The 19,713-nt window shown below is 41.2% G+C and overlaps 1 protein-coding gene across 1 annotated transcript in view; it reads right to left on the reverse strand.

The window, feature by feature from the left end:
• AVEN (apoptosis and caspase activation inhibitor) overlaps window positions 1-19,258 on the reverse strand; it is a 198,244-nt gene extending 178,986 nt beyond the window's left edge. The window contains exon 1 of the mRNA XM_070378269.1: window positions 18,829-19,258. Within this exon, the coding sequence (XP_070234370.1) occupies window positions 18,829-19,074 (246 nt within the window). The 5' untranslated portion in view covers window positions 19,075-19,258. The remainder of the gene's footprint in view (window positions 1-18,828) is intronic.
• Between the last annotated feature and the right edge of the window lie 455 nt (window positions 19,259-19,713).

Raw genomic sequence — 19,713 nt, forward strand, 5'->3', positions numbered from 1 at the left:
TGGCTGTATTACTTAAATGGCCTAAAGTACACCCAGCTACTAATTTCTTCATCTATAAAATCACATTTAATACTGCCTGCCTCCAAAATATGGAGGTTCTGATCATAATTTAAATGTAAGAATGACTTTGAAAACCTACTTTGAAAAAGCAGTTCTAGTTAACTTGATGTTTCATTTGTTTCTTTACTCATATGAGTGATGTCTGTTCATGGCAACAAAATAAAAATTCAAATACTACAGAAAGATATGCCTCTTGAGAAACTGTATGCAGGTCAGGAAGCAACAGTTAAAACTGGACATGGAACAACAGACTGCTTCCAAATAGGAAAAGGAGTACATCAAGGCTGTATATTGTCACCCTGTTTACTTAACTTATATGCAGAGTACATCATGAGAAACGCTGGACTGGAAAAAGCACAAGCTGGAATCAAGATTGCCGGGACAAATATCAATAACCTCAGATATGCAGATGACACCACCCTTATGGCAGAAAGTGAAGAAGAACTAAAGAGCCTTTTCATGAAAGTGAAAGAGGAGAGTCAAAAAGTTGGCTTAAAGCTCAATATTCAGAAAACTAAGATCATGGCATCTGGTCCCATCACTCCATGGCAAATAGATGGGGAAACAGTGGCTGACTTGATTTTGAGGGGCTCCCAAATCACTACAGATGGTAATTGCAGCCATGAAATTAAAAGACGCTTACTCCTTGGAAGGAAAGTTATGACCAACCTAGACAGCATATTAAAAAGCAGAGACATTACTTTGTCAACAAAGGTCCGTCTAGTCAAGGCTATGGTTTTTCCAGTAGTCATGTATGGATGTGAGAGTTTGATGGTGAAGAAAGCCGAGCGCAAAAGAACTGCTGCTTTTGAACTGTGGTGTTGGAGAAGACTCTTGAGAGTCTCTTGGACTGCAAGGAGATCCAACCAGTCTATCCTAAAAGAGATCAGTCCTGCGTGTTCATTGAAATGACTGATGTTGAAGCTGAAACTCCAATACTTTGGCCCCCTGATGTCAAGATTTGACTCATTGGAAAATATCCTGATGCTGGGAAAGATTGAGGGCAGAAGGAGAAGGGGACGACAGAGGATGAGATGGTTGGATGGCGTCACCGACTCAGTGGACATGGGTTTGGGTAGACTCCAGCAGTTGGTGATGGACAGGGAGGCCTGGCATGCTGTGGTTCATGGGGTTGCAAAGAGTTAGACATGACTGAGCCACTGAACTGAACAGAAAAAATAAAGGAAAATCCTCCTTTTCTACTAGTCTTATTCCCAAAAGGTAACCACTACATGTTTCCTGTATAGCCTCCTATTCTATGCCTATGTATGAATATTCTCTTTTTACACAAATGTAGTAATACTATACTTACTTTTCTGAAGTAACCTTTTCCCTTAATATTAGACTTTTCCTGTATCTATCCTATTATTTAACAGCTGCGGATAATCTCTGCATGGACATAACATAACCAGTCCTTCTGCAGAAAGATTTAGGAACTTGTTTCTAGATTGTCCTTATTTTAAACAATGTTGCAAACAACAGTCATCTATTTACATAAGCTAACTATTCAGATATATACATAAGAGAAATTGCTAAATATGGAATTGCTGGACCAAGGCTATATAATCAGGTAGCTTTAAAAAATAACTTCTCTAATATTTAATAACTGACCAAAAAAATGGCAAAGGTAAAAGTGGCAGGACTTCAAAGTGTAAACAAAATTAAGATCCAAGTTTAAATAATACATACAACAAATGAGTTTAAAACATAAATAAATTAATTAAAAAAAAAATTTTTAAACATGAATAGAGAACAAAATAGTGAAAACGGGTGCTATATAAGACTCCTGGATACTATAATTCCTATTTTATTCTCATAGTTTAAAAACTCTGTTGTTTGCTCAAACTGGAAAGTTTAAATATTTAGAACGAAGAAAATATAAAATCCAATGCGATTTAAAGCTGTTGTATAGATCTGGCCCTTGGGAGAGCAGTAATTTTTTAGTTACTAAGCTTTCAACCATCAAAAGAAGGGTACTTCAAATAGAGTAACAAAGGCAAATGAAACATAATTCTGCTGACCTGAACTCCCCAAATGGCACTGTCTAAAAACACAGTACCTCTCTCAGTTCAGTCGCTCAGTCATGTCCAACTCTTTGCGACCCCATGGACTGCAGCACACCAGGCCTCCTTGTCCATCACCAACTCCTGGAGTTTACTGAAAGTCATGTCCATCGAGTCGGTGATGCCATCCAACCACCTCAACCTCTGTCGTCCCCTTCTCCTCCCGCTTTCCATCTTTCCCAGCATCAGGGTCTTTTCCAATGAGTCAAATCTTGACATCAGGGGTCCAAAGTATTGGAGTTTCAGCTTCAGCATCAGTCCTTCCAATGAATATTCAGGACTGATCTCCTTTAGGATGGACTGGTTGGATCTCCTTGCAGTCCAATCTCAAGAGTCTTCTCCAACACCACAGTTCAAAAGTATCAATTCTTTGGTGCTCAACTTTCTTTATAGTCCAAGTCTCACATCCATACCTAACTACTGGAAAAACCATCACTTTAACTAGATGGACTTTGTTGGCAAAGTAATGTCTCTGTTTTTTAATATGCTGTCTAGGCTGGTCATAACTTTTCTTCCAAGGAGCAAGCATCTTTTAATTTCATGGCTACAGTCACCATCTGCAGTGATTTTGGAGCTCAAAAAACAAATAAAGTCTGTTACTGTTTCCACTGTTTCCCCATCTATCTGTAAGGAAGTGATGGGACCAGATGCCATAATCTTAGTTTTCTGAATGTTGAGTTTTAAGCCAACTTTTCACTCTCCTCTTTCACTTTCATGAAGAGGCTCTTTAGTTCTTCTTCACTTTCTGCCATATGGCTGGTGTCATCTGCGTATCTGAGGTTATTGATATTTCTCCCGGCAATCTTGATTCCAGCTTGTGCTTCATCCAGCCCAGCGTTTCTCATGATGTACTCTGCATATAACTTAAATATGCAGGGTGACAATATACAGCCTTGACGTACTCCTTTCCTAATTTGGAACCAGTCTGTTATTCCATGTCCAGTTCTAACTGTTGCTTCCTAATCTGCATACAGATTTCTCAGGAGGCAGGTCAGGTGGCCTGGTATTCCCATCTCTTGAAGAATTTTCCACAGTTTGTTGTGATCCACACAGTCAAAGGCTTTGGTGTAGTCAATAAAGCAGAAGTAGATGTTTTTATGGAACTCTCTTGCTTTTTCGATGATCCTTTGATCTTTGGTTCCTCTGCATTTTTTAAATCCAGCATGAAAATCTGGAAGTTCATAGTTCACGTACTGTTGAAGCCTGGATTGGAGAATTTTGAGCATTACTTTACTAGCGTGTGAAATGAGTACAATTGTGCAGTAGTTTGAGAATTCTTTGCATTGCCTTTCTTTGGGATTGGAATGAAAACTGACCTTTTCCAGTCCTGTGGCCACTGCTGAGTTTTCCAAATTTGCTAGCATACTAAGTGCAACACTTTCATGGCATCATCTTTTAGGATTTGAAATAGCTCAACTGGAATTCCATCACCTCCACTAGCTTGATTCATAGTGAAGCTTCCTAAGTGATGCTTGACTTCACATTCCAGGATATCTGGCTCTAGGTGAGTGATAACACCATCGTGATTATCTGGGTCATGAAGATCTTTTTTATATAGTTCTTCTGTGTATTCTTGCCACCTCTTCTTAATATGTTCTGCTTCTGTTAGGTCCATACAATTTCTGTCCTTTATTGTGCCCATCTTTGGATGAAATGTTCCCTAGGTATCTCTCATTTTCTTGAAGAGATGTCTAGTCTTTCCCATTCTATTGTTTTCCTCTATTTCTTTGCACTGATCACTGAAGAAGGCTTTCTTATCTCTCCTTGCTATTCTTTGAAACTCTGCATTCAAATGGGTGTATCTCTCCTTTTCATCTTTGCCTTTCACTTCTCTTCTTTTCTCAGCTATTTGTAAGGCCTCCTCAGACAACCATTTTGGCTTTTTGCATTTCTTTTTCTTGGGGATGGTCTTGATCCCTGCCTCCTGCACAATGTCACGAACCTCCATCCATAGTTCTTCAGGCACTCTATCAGATCTAGTCCCTTAAAACTATTTGTCACTTCCACTGTATAATTGTAAGGAATTTTATTTAGGTCATACCTGAATTGTCTAGTGTCTTTCCCTACTTTCTTCAATTTAAGTCTGAATTTGGCAATAAGGAGTTCATGATCTGAGCCACAGTCAGTTCCCGGTCTTGTTTTTGCTGACTGTATAGAGCTTCTCCATCTTTGGCTGCATAGAATATAGTCAGTCTGACTTCAGTATTGACCATCTGGTGATGTCCATGTGTAGAGTATTCTCTTGTGTTGTTGGAAAGGGTGTTTGCTATGACCAGTGTGTTCTCTTGGCAAAACTGTTATCTTTTGACCTGCTTTGTTTTGTACTCCAAGACCAAATTTGCCTGTTACTCCAGGTATCTCTTGACTTCCTACTTTTGCATTCCAGTCCCCTATAATAAAAAGGACATCTTTTTTGGGTGTTAGTTCTAGAAGATCTTGTAAGTCTTCATAGAACCGTTCATCCTCAGCTTCTTCAGCATTACTGGTTGGGGTATAGACGTGGGTTACTGTGATGTTGAATGGTTTGCCTTGGAAATGAACAGAGATCATTCTGTCATTTTTGAGATTGTATCCAAATACTGCATTTCGGACTCTTTTGTTGACTATGATGGCTACTCCATTTCTTCTAAGGGATTCCTGCCCGCAGTAGTAGATATAACAGTCATCTGAGTTAAATTCACCTATTCCCATCCATTTTAGTTCGCTGATTCCTAAAATGTCGACGTTCACTCTTGCCATCTCCTGTTTGACTACTTCCAATTTGCCTTGATTCATGGACCTAACATTCCACGTTCCTATGCAATATTGCTCTTCACAGCATCAGACTTTACTTCCATCACCAGTCACACCCACAACTGGGTGTTGTTTTTACTACCTCTCTAGCTTGCCCCTTTTACCTTATAAATCCTCTACTTGCCCAAACATCACAATGCTATAACATGTACCAGCCTTCAAGTAGCTTACAATTAATGACAGTAATACACAATAACTGACTATAATAAAATGAAGATGAACACTAAGTGCTCTACTTACAAAGTAAAACTGCTGATGAAAACTAGAAGCTTCGTGAAAAAAAAGGGTGACTTTCAATGAACTGAGCGTGTGAAGATGAATAAGATTTTGAAAAAGTGCGAAAAAGATAATCTATTAGTCAAAGTTTGGGTTGCAAACTGTAGAAATCAATTATGGCTAACTCAGGCAGACAAGAGGAGAAGGCGATGGCACCCCACTGCAGTACTGTTGCCTGGAAAATCCCATGGGTGGAGGAGCCTGGTGGGCTGCAGTCCATGGGGTCGCTAAGAGTCGGACACGACTGAGCAACTTCACTTTCACTTTTCACTTTCATGCACTGGAGAAGGAAATGGCAACCCACTCCAGCATTCTTGCCTGGAGAATCCCATGGACAGAGAAGCCTGGTGGGCTGCAGTCCATGGGGTCGCACAGAGTCGGACACGACTGAAGAGACTTAGCAGTAGCAGCAGGCAGAAAAGAAGTTTACTAAAAGAATTTCCAGTAACTTGTAAAATAAGAAGTGTAGAGGTTGAAAAAAAATAAAAATAAAAAACAGCAGGAAACAGGCAACTGAGAACCCAGCCACTTAACAGAAATCGACTAGTGAGGATGCCACGGTAAGTGCCACAGTGAATTGTCCTACATCTGTATGTTATTCCCTTGAGATTCAAAGCCTAACGAAGTACATTATTGCGTCAGCTGGAAAAATCTCAATAAGATTAGATTACAGCATTGTACAATACTGTTTAATTCTTGATTTTGATGATTGTGCTAATGTTGTATATGGGATTGCCTTGCTTTTAGAAAATACAACTGCAGTGTTTAGGGGTAAAGGGACATCATGTCTACCATTTACTCCTAAAGATTCAAGAAATATTTAAGAAAAAAAAAACACAGTGTGTGTATATGTAGAGAGAGAGAAATAGGAAAAAAGACAGGAACATAACCAGTCCAAGCTAAAGTGATCCTCTTTCCACAGGAAGCCCTCTGTATGATGCATGACACTATTCAGTCCTTCCACCCAAAGATAATCCCTATGATTTGTAAATGCATATCCTCCTGCCCACCTGACTCATCTTATTTTCTAATCAAAGTTCATTTGTAGAATCCTCTTTCCAAAATGGCATATATTTATATTTCTAATAACACACAACTATAAAAAAAAAACTGAATGAAGGGAACGATAAAATTCCACAAACTCTATCTTCCCCACTCCACATAGATAGCTTGATATGCATTCATACCCTTTTAGGATATTTTAAATGCGTGTCTATATCTTATAATTGTCCAGTAAACACATATTATCTTTTTTTCCTTAAAAGTCTTATCATGACATCTTTCCAGTTTCATTTAACATCAAAATGTTAAACAGTGGTTATATCTGGGTGGTGATATTATCGTGCTTAGTCCTGTCCTACTCTTTGCAACCCCATGGACTATAGCCTGCCAGGCTCCTCTGTCAACGGGGATTTTCCAGGCAAGAATACTGGAGTGGGTTGCCATTTCCTTCTCCAGGGGATCTTACTGAACCAGAAATTGAACCAGGGTCTCCTGCACTGCAGGAGGATTCTTTACCAGTTGAGCTACCAGGGAAGCCCCATGGTACTTTTTTTTTTTTTCTTGGTATTTTTCTGTAATTTAAAAGAATCGGTAGAACTTTTGGTCTTAGAAGATACATTTTTCTCTGATACAAAAGAGAAGGAAAGGTAACAGATTGATTTTGATAACATGGGGAGGCGTGTTGAAAGAGGTCAAATTTGAGATGAGTTTAGAATTGAAAAAATCACATAATGGAAACCATGATGTAGTGTGCATCAGTCACACATAAGTGAGTGTCATCCAGGATGTACTAAAAAATACAAACTAAATTAGGAGCCAAAATCTTCAGAAGAATCATGAAAATAGCCTCATAAAATGATAAAATATATTTGGCTAAATAATTACAAATCATTAGCTGTTGCCTACTTAACATATTCTAAAATATGTGATCAATCCCAAACTGACAGCTTCAAAAAAAAAAAAAAGTCTCTCATATTAAACACTAAAAAGTCTTCCGAGACATTTTTAGTCTTAAAAAGATCATGGCATCTGGTCCCAATACTTCATGGCAAATAGATGGGGGAAAAGTGGACGCAGTGGCAGATTTTATTTTCTTGGGCTCCAAAATCACTGCAGATGGTGACTGCAGCCATGAAATTAAAAGACGCTTACTCTCTGGGAGGAAAGCTATGACAAACCTAGACAATGTTTTAAAAAGCAGAAACATCACTTTGTTGACAAAGGAACTGTGGTGTTGGAGAAGACTCTTCAGAGTCTTGGACACCAAAGAGATCCAAACAGTCAATCCTAAAGGAAATCAATCCTGAATATTCACTGGAACATCTGATGCTGAAGCTGAAGCTCCAGTACCCCTGGCCACTTGATGTGAAGAGCCAATTCATTGGAAAAGACCCTGATGCTGGGAAAGATTGAGGGCAGAAAGAGAAGGGGGTGACAGAGGATGAGATGGTTGGATGGCATCACTGACTCGATGGACGTGAGTTTGAGCAAGCTTCAGGAGATGGTGAAGGACAGGGAAGCCTGGCGTGCTGCAGTTCATGGAGTTGCAAAGAGTCAGACACAACTGAGCGACTGAACAACAACAATGTAAGTTCATGTACATGACTAAGTGTGTAGCTTTGCATTTCCCCGGTATACTCTGAGAAGACTGCACGGATGAGGACAGCGGAGTGAATGTAGATAAAAGAGCCACCTTTGATTGTGTTCATCTATTTTCAGTCTTTACAATTTCGTAAGGTAGACACTCTTACTCACCCTATATAGTAAGAGAACTGAGCTTTAGAAAGCTTATGCAACTTTCCTGAGGTTTTACAACTAATAAGTGGGGGTTGGAAGGTAGGATTCTAAGCATCTGCTAAACTGCAAAACACATTGATCACCATGAGATATAACCCCTGAAAGAAAAGTGAAAAAACAAAAACACAGGTGGGAGAAAAAGGAAAGAAAGGAAGAGAGACAGGGAAAAATAAGATACTTAGGTTTTGAGAAGTTATACCTTAGCTATTCATTTGTCTATAAAGTCCTGCTATCTACCACCTAAAAACAGTAATTCCTATTTGTCCATAATTCAACTCTAATACTTAAGCTTTCAGGGACTCCATCCTACATGGGATCACTGTGGTGCCCCCGCCAGCATGGACAGCCTGACATCAACAGACATTTCCCATCTCCTCCCTGACCCCTAGGAAGCCACGCCAAAAACAGATGAGAAACAAACCTGAAGCCCCTCTACCTGCCAACTCCATCTAGAAACCTTCCATTTTAAGTCTACTTCCAAATTGTAAAAATGAAAAACCGCCTTATCTCCTTAATTTCCCCCTCCAATGTACATAAAATAACCGCTCTTAAAATAACATTTTCTAGTCATGTCTTAATTCAGTGATTCTCCTGGCTGTGAAGAAAAGAAAGATACCTTTTAAAACTTATCAGGGAAACAGCAAGGACTTATTGTACAGCACTGGAATTCTACTCAATATTCTGTAACAATCTATATGGGAAAAGAATCTGGAAAAGAGTAGATTTATGTGTATGTATAACTGAATCACTTTGCTGTATACCCGAAACTAACACAACATTGTAAATCAAATATACTTCAATAAAAATTAAAAATAAACTTAATAAAAACCAGTCCATAAAATCATAGACTGCCAACATAAAAAAGCAGCAGGAAACCAAAACACAGCCTGGGAGTGGGGTGAAGGGCAGTAAGGAAAAAAAGGAAGCCAAACTCTGTCTCTCTAAAAATACTCATTTTTTAATCGAGCTTTGCTCCCAGAGAACTCATTTAAGTTTTTCAGAAGGACTTGAAGTTTGTGTATCTATAACAAGGATTAAGCCTTTTTCAGTAGCATAAAATAAGATTAGGCTTTTATTAGCCCAAATATTAAACAAAGACATATTTTATAAACCTTGTAGTAAAAAAAAAAAAAGAGAGAGAGAGAGAGACTGAAATATTCTAGTCCTCGGAGAAGGCAATGGCACCCCACTCCAGTACCCTTGTTTGGAAAATCCCATGAACGGAGGAGCCTGTTAGGCTGCAATCCATGGGGTCGCTAAGAGTTGGACGTGACTGAGCGACTTCACTTTCACTTTTCACTTTCATGCACTGGAGAAGGAAATAGCAGCCCACTCCAGTGTTCTTGCCTGGAGAATCCCTGGGACGGGGAAGCCTGGTGGGCTGCCATCTCTGGGGTCGCACAGAGTCGGACACGACTGAAGTGACTTAGCATAGCATAGCAACATCGCAAATCCAGCTACTGGGATGTAAACTTTAGATTCACTAAATCCACGTTTTAAATGAAATTCACACTTTCTTAGACTTTGAGAGTGAAGGCTAGTTAAGTATTTTACATTTTTCCAAATTGCTGATGTTAATGGTCCTTTCAAGCCAGAGACTACAGACAGCTAGATTTGGTGACTATCTCAGAACACACATCCACTGACAATCTCCCAGTGTAACTTTCCACAGCTAAATAGAGAGATGGAAGAATCGCAGCACTGATATATCCAAGAGTATACATAAATTTTAGATGAAAGTTCTGCCATCCCAAAGCTTTGCCTATATTAATATTAAAATGTGGTTCCTATCCCTCAGTATGGAGAAGGCAATGGCACCCCACTCCGTACTCTTGCCTGGAGAATCCCATGAATGGAGGAGCCTGGTGGGCTGCAGTCCATGGGGTCGCAAAGAGTCGGACACAACTGAGCAACTTCTGTTTCACTTTTCACTTGCATGCATTGGTGAAGGAAATGGCAACCCACTCCAGTGTTCTTGCCTGGAGAATCCCAGGCATGGGGGAGCCTGGTGGGCTGCCGTCTATGGGGTCACACAGAGTCAGGCACGACTGAAGTGACTTAGCAGCATCCCTCAATATAAGTTTGACTTGGTACTAAGGATCAGACATATTTGTATCTGTCCTTAATAGCAAGAAGATGAAGGCAAGATTAAATAGGTATAATAGGGAATTCATTCTATCAATCTCCTATGTTCTAATTTTAATTCTATTTGCACATACCAGTGATGTGACATGGATGGTACAAACAGCATCCTTGGGAATACTGTTCTTTACAGAAATTGTCTTAATTAATTTAAGGTTGACAAACATTAGGTCAGTCCAATTCTAAAAACAGCATTCTTGCAACACCAGGATAAAACTTCACATATCAATTTGTATTTCTCAACATCCTTTGACACAATCCACTCAAAAGTGAGGGACTGATTTCCCTTGCAGCTCAGCTGGTAAAGAATCCACCTGCAATGCAGGAGACCTGGGTTCAATCCCTGGGTTGGGAAGATCCCCTGGAGAAGGGAAAGGCTACCCACCCCAGTATTCTGGCCTGGAGAATTCCATGGACTGTATAGTCCATAGGGTCGCAAAGAGTCAGACACAACTGAGTGACTTTAAAAAAATAAATAAATAATTTTTTTTTAAATTTGTTAAACTCAGAGACTGTCTATAACAATTCCCAAAGCAATGCTCCGTGACACCTGTTTGGAATATATTCAGACCGAAGTTGTTGATTATTTCCATCCAAAAGGAAAAAAGGAAAAGTATTAAAGAACTTATTCTTGGTACCTCAATGTACACACACAAATGGCTCTAACAAAAGAGAAAGATATTTTAAAGAGAATGAATGTAGTGCCCTAATAAGTTAATCAGTGCATGCGTGCTCAGTCACTCAGTCGTGTCCGACTCTGCAACCCCATGGACTGTAGCCCATCAGGCCTCTGTCCATGGGATTTTTCAGGCAAGAATACTGGAATAAGTTGCCATTTTGTCCTCCAGGGGATGTTCCCGACCCAGGGATCCAACCTGTGTCTCCTTTATTGCTTCTATAAAATAGAAATAATTGTGTCAATATGGTCTTTATTTCTCCCATTGGTAATCCAAAGTGCAGCAGAAAATAGTGACATCTGAATAGAAAACACCTTCACAGCCATTTAAGTTAATTTCTTAAAAACAGTAAGTCAGGCATGCTGTGGTGTGGTTATGACCCAACAACTTACACAGCCTCTCTAGAGGCTACTTACCCAGGATTGTGAAAAGTAATCACTACTTTTTCTAAAGAAAACAGGAAGAAGCAGAAATGGTTTACTACCTAATTCCCCAGGAAACAGCCTGGTAGTCTGGAATTACGAGCTTGCCGTTTTCCATCCCAGCAGTAGTTTAAAATAAAGACAGTAACATTACTAAGATTGACAAAAGTTGGAAAATTGAAAACATTATTCTGCACATGTCAAGAAACCAAAAAAAAAAAAAAAAAAAACCCACCAAAGAAAAACAAAAACACACCCCAACCCTCTTGGTGAATAACTGCATTAAACTATATTGTGTTCAGTTGTGTCCAACTCTTTATGGACCCATGGACTACAGACTGACAGGCTCCTCTGCCTATGGGATTTTCCAGTCAAGAAAACTGGAGTGGATTGCCATGCCCTCCTCCAGGAGACCTTCCTGATCTCCTGCATTGGCAGGCGGGTTCTTTACCACTAGCGCCACCGGGAAGCCCCACTGAGCAGGTTGTGGGGAGGGAGGGTTAGTACTATGATTTTTTTTTTTTTTCCAACTTTGAACAGTGAACAAGGCAAGCCCCGGTTGTCTAATACAAATCAGAATGTCAAGAACTGAGGCAAGATGACAAGGCAGCTCAAACAAGGAGCACTGAGCCAAGCGGGAGCTGTGGTTCAGGATATTCAGGAAGAGCATGCCTAAGGAGGAGACCCTGAACAGGGCCTCGACAGTCCTGCAATTAGCAGTCTTCACATATTGATTTTCTCTGTTCCCAGGCATTACCTTTTTCACAAGGCTCCACACAGGCTCCAGATAGAAAGAAGAGCTCGTTAAGTAATGTGATCTTAGTCCCCAGGCCTCAGATGGAGCAAGCAGAGGTCTGGGGGTTCATAAAGAGTTTTTCAATGGGTTTTTGAGCACGCATGTTTTTAAAAGAATCAAGTTCCAGATATTCAAGGTCCATACTCTTTCCTAAGAGCAGTCTATCTTGGAAATACAGGACATGGGGACTTCCCTCACAGTCCAGTGGTTCAGACTTCACCTTCTAATGCAGGGGGTGCAAGTTCCATCTCTGGCTCGGAAGCTAAGAGCCCACATGCCTCATGGCCCAAAAAACCAAAACAGAAAACAGAAACAATAGTATAACAAATTCAGTAAGGACTTTTAAAATGGTCCACATCAAAAACATTTTTTAAAAGAGAGAAAGAAAGAAATACAGGACACTTAGCCCTTGAGGGCAAGGAAACTTCTCGGCCATTCTCAGTCTGTGCTGTGTTCCCTGAACCCCAAGAAAAGGTAATTTGAAATATAGGTGTAGATGTTGAAAAAGTGTAACTCTAAAGACCATTCCCAAATAAGTAGTTTCCAATTCCTTGTTTTCAACAAAATTGAAGTGGGACCTAATCTAGTTGTCAGCTGACAGAGTATTCAAATGTTTTACAATAATGATTCTGGCATATAACCAGAAAGGCATTCAAAGAACTGAGTGAGACATATGATGAAACCCCAACCATTCCCATCTACCAATGTATGAGAACTATGTTCCTCAGTACCTATATCTTTAAAAACAAAACTTGGGAAGAGAATTGATGGTGAATCTTGTCTCATTCAGGCAATAAGTAATATTCATTCACGGACACCCGACTAAACTCACTAAGGAAAATGTGATGCATTCACAAAATCTTACATTTAACAATTGCTAATTAAAATATACTGCTATAAATCAATGTGATTTTAATTTAGTCTAAAAGAAAAAACTTATACCCAAACCTTAAGGTTACAAAACAGTTTTAAAATTTATTTTTAATTGCAGGATAATTGCTTTACAATATTGTGTTGGTTTCTGCCATACATCAACATGCATCAGTCAAAGGTATACATATGTCCCCTCCCCTTGAACCCCCCTCCCTCCTCCCTCCCCATCCCACCCCTCTAGGTTGTCTCTCTGGCGTGAGCTCCCTGAGTCACATAGCAAATTCCCGCTGGCTATCTATTTTACACATGCTGATGTATGCTTTTCCATGCCCCTCTCTCCATTCATCCCACGCTCTCCTTCCCACCCTGTGTCCACAGGTCAGTTCTCTATGTCTCGAATTTACATTGTTTTAAATCACAGTTTTTTATAAGGAAGCAGAAAGGATCATCACTAAAAAATTTTCAAGTTCAAAAATATATTACACTGGGCCCAATTCTATGGGAGATGTGAAATTAAAACAAAAGTTAGAAAGAATAAGGAATAATATCAATCTTCTTACTGCTAAAGAGTTTATTAATGTGGTTCTTAAATAGATGGTGGTATACAAACTTCCAGTTATAAGATAAATAAGTACTAGGGACTTAAGGTACAACACAATAAAAACAATTAACACTGATATATGTTATACGTAAAAGTTAAGACAGTAAATCATCATAAGGAAATTTTTTCTTATTTTTGAATTTTGCATCTATATAAGATGACAGACATTCACTAAACTTATCATGATAATCATTTCATGATATATGTACCCAAATTATGCTGCACATCTTAACTTGTAAACAGTTATATATCAATTATACCTCAGACTGCAAGAAAAAATACCAAAAAAAGAAAAGAAAAAGGTGGAAGAACAGATACATAATGACAGTGAGTATTAAATGACTAGTTTTCAGTATATATTTATTTTATGTTGGAAATTTTATATTCTGAAACAATCAGAACCATTGATTTAAAAGTTCATAACAAAGTACAACCTCTTACATAATTTATCAAAATATTTTTAAGCAGGCTATAAGCAGGAAGTTTCGAGGATCAGTTGCCTTTGTTGATAATGAAAACATGTAAAAGAAGCAATGGCCAGCGAGAAAAGCAGACCTCCATCAGGTACATTAGCAAGGAAGGATAAGGATGCCAAAATAGTTACAGGGTTGGAGCGGCAGCAGCAGGGGAGAGGGCCAATTCTGTGATTACCAAAAGCTAATCTCAAAGCAATTTTCTTTTGGGACACTTAAGCACGTTCAGTTTCTAACCTAATTTATTTCAAGCTTTCTGAAAATAGGAGCAATGCAGTCTAGAGGCTGTCATTTGAGTTTGAGCTTTAATAGGCTCTCAGTCTCTGAGAGCTGGCTGACATGATGCAAGTGACTCCCTTCAGCCACAACGAAAGAGCAGGTGCCTTTGACTGCCAGTAACTTTGATTTGCCATTGTTTCTTCTTACCGGTTCACACTAAGCTTGAACACCAAAGTCAGAGAATTCTATTTTACTAAGTAAAATAGTAGCAGTAAAAACGTCAGAAGCATCTAGTATTAATGACTGACTACTCATGCAAAGGATTTACATCTCTGTTTGCAAAGCAAAAATGTTTCATCCAAAAAAACAGCCTCCAAGTCTACTCTCCTTAATGCAATCATAAACAACTGTCTTATCTTTTACTGGACAGAAATTTGTATGCAGGTCAGGAAGCAACAGTTAGAACTGGACATGGAACAACAGACTGGTTCCAAATAGGAAAAGGAGTACGTCAAGGCTGTATATTGTCACCCTGCTTATTTAACTTATATGCAGAGTACATCATGAGAAACGCTGGGCTGGAAGAAGCACAAGCTGGAATCAAGATTGCCAGGAGAAATATCAATAACCTCAGATATGCAGATGATACTACCCTTACGGCAGAAAGTGAAGAGGAACTCAAAAGCCTCTTGATGAAAGTGAAAGTGGAGAGTGAAAAAGTTGGCTTAAAGCTCAATATTCAGAAAACGGTGATGGGAAATAGATGGGGAAACAGTGGAAACAGTGTCAGACTTTATTTTTCTGGGCTCCAAAATCACTGCAGATGGTGACTGCAGCCATGAAATTAAAAGATGCTTACTCCTTGGAAGGAAAGTTATGACCAACCTAGATAGCATTTTCAAATCATAGACATTACTTTGCCAACAAAGGTTCGCCGAGTCAAGGCTATGGTTTTTCCTGTGGTCATGTATGGATCTGAGAGTTGGACTGTGAAGAAGGCTGAGTGCCGAAGAATTGATGCTTTTGAACTGTGGTGTTGGAGAAGACTCTTGGGAGTCCCTTGGACTGCAAGGAGATCCAACCAGTCCATTCTGAAGGAGATCAGCCCTGGGATTTCTTTGGAAGGAATGATGCTAAAGCTGAAACTCCAGTACTTTGGCCACCTCATGCGAAGAGTTGACTCATTGGAAAAGACTCTGATGCTGGGAGGGATTGGGGGCAAGAGGAGAAGGGGACGACAGAGGATGAGATGGCTGGATGACATCACTGACTCGATGGACGTGAGTCTGGGTGAACTCCAGGAGTTGGTGATGGACAGGGAGGCCTGGCGTACTGCAATTCATGGGGTCGCAGAGAGTCGGACACGACTGAGCGACTGAACTGAACTGAATGAATCTAAAAATGGGTAAAAGCGACTGACATAAACATGGAGCAAGAAAGCAAAGATCCGACACCCACAATAATTGAAAATGGTATGTGTCACCTTAAAACCTTATATCAAATATCAGGAAAACAGGTACGTGAAAAGGATCCACACATCCCCTCTTCGAATCTCAAAGTCGCTCCAGAGCTAAAATGCCTGGGCAGAGTTCAGGCTCTGCAATCTGGTAGTTGAGTTATACTGGGTAAATTACCTAACGTCTCGTAACTGTGCCTCAGTTTTCTGATCTCATACTTAGTGCTCAATAAATGTGAGTTACCATTAATATTACAGGGAAGAAAAAAATTTCCAATGACTGCCAACAGGCCTTGACTTACTCTGTTAATAGTTCATCAAAAAGATTAAACTAAGAAAACGCTAGTACTTGGGAATTTTTAAGTTAATGATTGCATTAAGTACAATATTACACTTCTAGCAGATACTCAATGAAAATAAGTAGCCTTACGACATGCTTACTCAAACTCCATAGATTTGGGGTTCACATCTATAGAGGGAATGATTTAAGAGCAAATGCCTAGTAGGTTCAACATAACCAAGTTACTGTGGGATATTACATATCAAGAAGTTGTTTTGTTCTCTTTTCCATTTATAAGTCATGTATCCGTAGTAGTCGAAAGCAGAAAGCAAAGGGAACAGACAGTATTATACTCTGGAGTTAGGTACCTGGTCCTTACAAAACTAAAACTCTGTTGTAAATTTTTTCTTTCTAATCATTTCATTGAGTCTCCATTTGGGGTACAAACACACCGTAGGATATGAGAACAAGAAGTCAAAGGCAGCTTAACCAACTTTGTCCCATTTAGTCTTTAGGCATCAAGAATGGTATTCTTAGCAAGCCTAAATAGGAACAGCACTTCAGAACCTGAGAAGCAGGAGTGATTTAGAGGCCACCAACCTAAACCAAAATGAAGGAATTATCTTTCCAACCTCTCTTCATCCAGCTCTACCTGAAAACATGATGGTGATAGCAAGAGTGTCTGCAGCTACTCCCCAGGTACCGTGCCAAGCATCTACGCTCACTGACACACTGAATCCTTAAACTGTAGAGTGAGAAAATACTACAAGAAAATAAGAGATGGAATTTTCCAGACCATTCTAAAAATTGATAAAAACCTGAAGTCTTAATACAATAGTTACTACATTAGTGCAAATTTTAAATTATTCATCTCTAGATGATCTATCATTTTACTCAGTTTAGTTCAATGAAGATCAAATACCAAAGAGACCACAACTACAATTACTGTTAAAACATGATCCCTGCAACCAAGGAGTGTCTGCTTTGTTCTCAATAAAGCAGTAATTGATTCACAAACATATGAGAAATAAAACACAGTCAAGGGCTGTGTGTGCTTAGTCGCTCAGTCGTGTCCGACTCTGCAACCCCATGGACTGTAGCCCACCAGGCTCCTCTGTCCGTGGGGATTCTTCAGGCAAGAATACTGGAGAGGGTTGCCATACCCTCCTCCAGGGGATCTTCCTAACCCAGGGATCAAACCCACACCTCCAGCATTGTAGGTGGATTCTCAAATGAGCCATCAGGGAAGCCCTGGGCAAGGGCAGCTGGGTGTAAATCCCAGCTCTGCCACTACTGGCTACAAGAGCTTAAGCCAGACAGTTAATCTATAAAAACAAGATTTTATACATAGAAAAGTTACATTGTTTTGTTGTTCTAGTTGCTAAGTTGTGTCCAACTCTTTGCCACCCCATGGACAGTAGGCTGCCAGGCTCCTCTGTTCATGGGATTTTCCAGGCAAGGATACTAGAGTGGGTTGCCATAAAGTGTGTGTATGCATATAATAAATTTGTTATAAAGTTGAGATGGTTGGATGGCATCACCCACTCGATGGACATGAGTTTGAGCCAGCTCTGGGAGTTGGTGATGGACAGGGAAGCCTGGCATGTTGCAGTACTTGGGGTCGCAAACAGTTCGACAGGACTGAGGGACTGAAGTGAATTCAAAGTTGTTTAAACTTCAAGTTGCTATAAAAAAGTTGTAATAAAGTTTAATATACATTATGTTATAGAGACAAAATGTGATATATACAGTGTGCACTGGACTGCTCAGGTTCATTTCCTGGTGAGTTAAGAATTTCTTCATACCTCTCAAATTTTACTCATCATCTACCTTAATCAAGGTTGAATATGCCAAACCTAATTTTAAGCTTTTTCATTTTCTTCCAATTCTCTTTCTGTACACAACTCCTTTCTTTAGGGACATTCTATTATGCCCTTAAGATATTATAACTACTTCAGCAATAGGAAATTCTAACCAAAAATAAATTTTCACTCTATGCACATGGGAATTCAAAATATAAAGACGGTTTTGTACTACAAATGTTAAAATAACAGCAGAATAGTTCATAAAGACAGTGATGTAACTCCTTTAGCTAAGATAGCAATATAGTAAAAGTCTGTCCCCAAATCATTCCCTGCTTCAAGCTGTAAGACATTTTCAAGTATGAATGTGTGAATACGCCCGATTATACTATTAAAATTGAGACCTGACTGCTGAAACATTTACAGATTGCAAGTTCAGACAGATGAAGACCATGACCTCTGATTCCTATACATATATAATAACAGAGAACTACGTTATTAAAAAAAAAACAACGAACTATGCATCTGATCCTGGCCCCAAATAGTATAGAGTCCAGCCCGTCGGGGTCATTCTTTCATTCAATAAACATTTATTTTGAGACTACTGTGTGACACGCATTGCACAGGCTGTGAACAAACTGAGCCCCAAATCTCTTCTTTCTTACTAACATAAACATTTCTCTGCAAGGTCAGGCACCAGAAACCACGCCCTGGCTGCCCTGCCCATCACACTGACACCGTACCCGAACCCATCGCGCCCCCTAGACTTGCGGACCCACAGGCTCGACCGCCGGGTTCTTTAATAACTGGGCCAAGAGCCCTTAGGTAAACTGAAGAAGCCCTCCGCCCCGAACCTCCGGGTGCGCAGCGGAGAGGCCGGCAACAAGGAGCTCACCCCAGCCGCGCCACGTGCACAGCCCGGCGCGCGCCCCCGCCGCCCTCCGCTCGCCGCCCGCCCGGCGCAGGCGCCGTCACCGCCCAACTGGCGCGCGCCCCGGACGCCGCTCCCGGTTCTTAAGTCGCGGGGGGTCCCTCACCAGCCCCGGTCCCACGCAGCTGCGACCCCCACTAGACCCCTCCCGCCGTTGCCTCTTACCGGTTCGCTGGTCCTGGCGCCCCAGCCTCCCGGCTCCCGACGGCCGCCTCGCGGGGCGCCTCCTCCTCGGCCACCGCGGCCGCCCCGGAACCCCCGGCCGCGGCCTCGGCGGCCGCCTCCATCTCCACCGCCACCTCTCGCTACGGCGGTCCCGGCGCCCGCCCGCTCGCGGTCGCGATCGCCGCCCGGCCGGCCGCGGCCGGGTCGGCGTCCCCGGCCGCCCCGAGCTCCTCGCTCCGCCTGCATCTGGCTGCCGCCGGCGATGCTGAGCGCGCGGGAGCTGGCCGCCCGCAGAGACGCCCTTGCCCCACCGGAAACGGGCCCCACGGAGGAGCCGCGAGCGCCGGGCCTAGGTGTCAGCGAGCGCGGGGTGCGGGGCCGGGGATGGAAGCCGGCCGCGGCGGGGGCGGGGCTGCCCTGAGGCTTGGCAGGTGGGGCCGGAGCCGGGGCTCCGGGAGGGCCGAGGGTTTGTAGGAAAGGCCTGACCAGTGGGAGCTGCAGGTCAGGAGCAGGGGTGTTTCTGGGGGAGTGGCCGTGGTAAGTAAAAGGATGGGTTATAAAATAAACAGCTAATGTAATATGAATTCATTTTTTTATTAAAAGAATAAAATATTGATATGGTGTATTTGCATAGGGTCTTTAAAAGTATATATCAAAATATTAGTGTTACACCCCCCTCCCAAAGTCCAAGCTTCTACTTCTCACCTTAGGACACGCTAATAAATTGAGAGATGAGTTGTTGGGGCAAGGAATAGCCACTTGGTGGGAAAGCAGCAAACCGAGAAGATGATGGACTCCCACCGTCCAAAGACCTGTCTCGCCTGAGCTAGCGTTTTAGGCACCCCACTCCAGTACTCTTGCCTGGAAAATCCCATGGGCGGCGGA

Source organism: Bos mutus, chromosome 10 (genome assembly GCF_027580195.1).
Source record: "Bos mutus isolate GX-2022 chromosome 10, NWIPB_WYAK_1.1, whole genome shotgun sequence".
Taxonomy (NCBI): Eukaryota; Metazoa; Chordata; class Mammalia; order Artiodactyla; family Bovidae; genus Bos; species Bos mutus.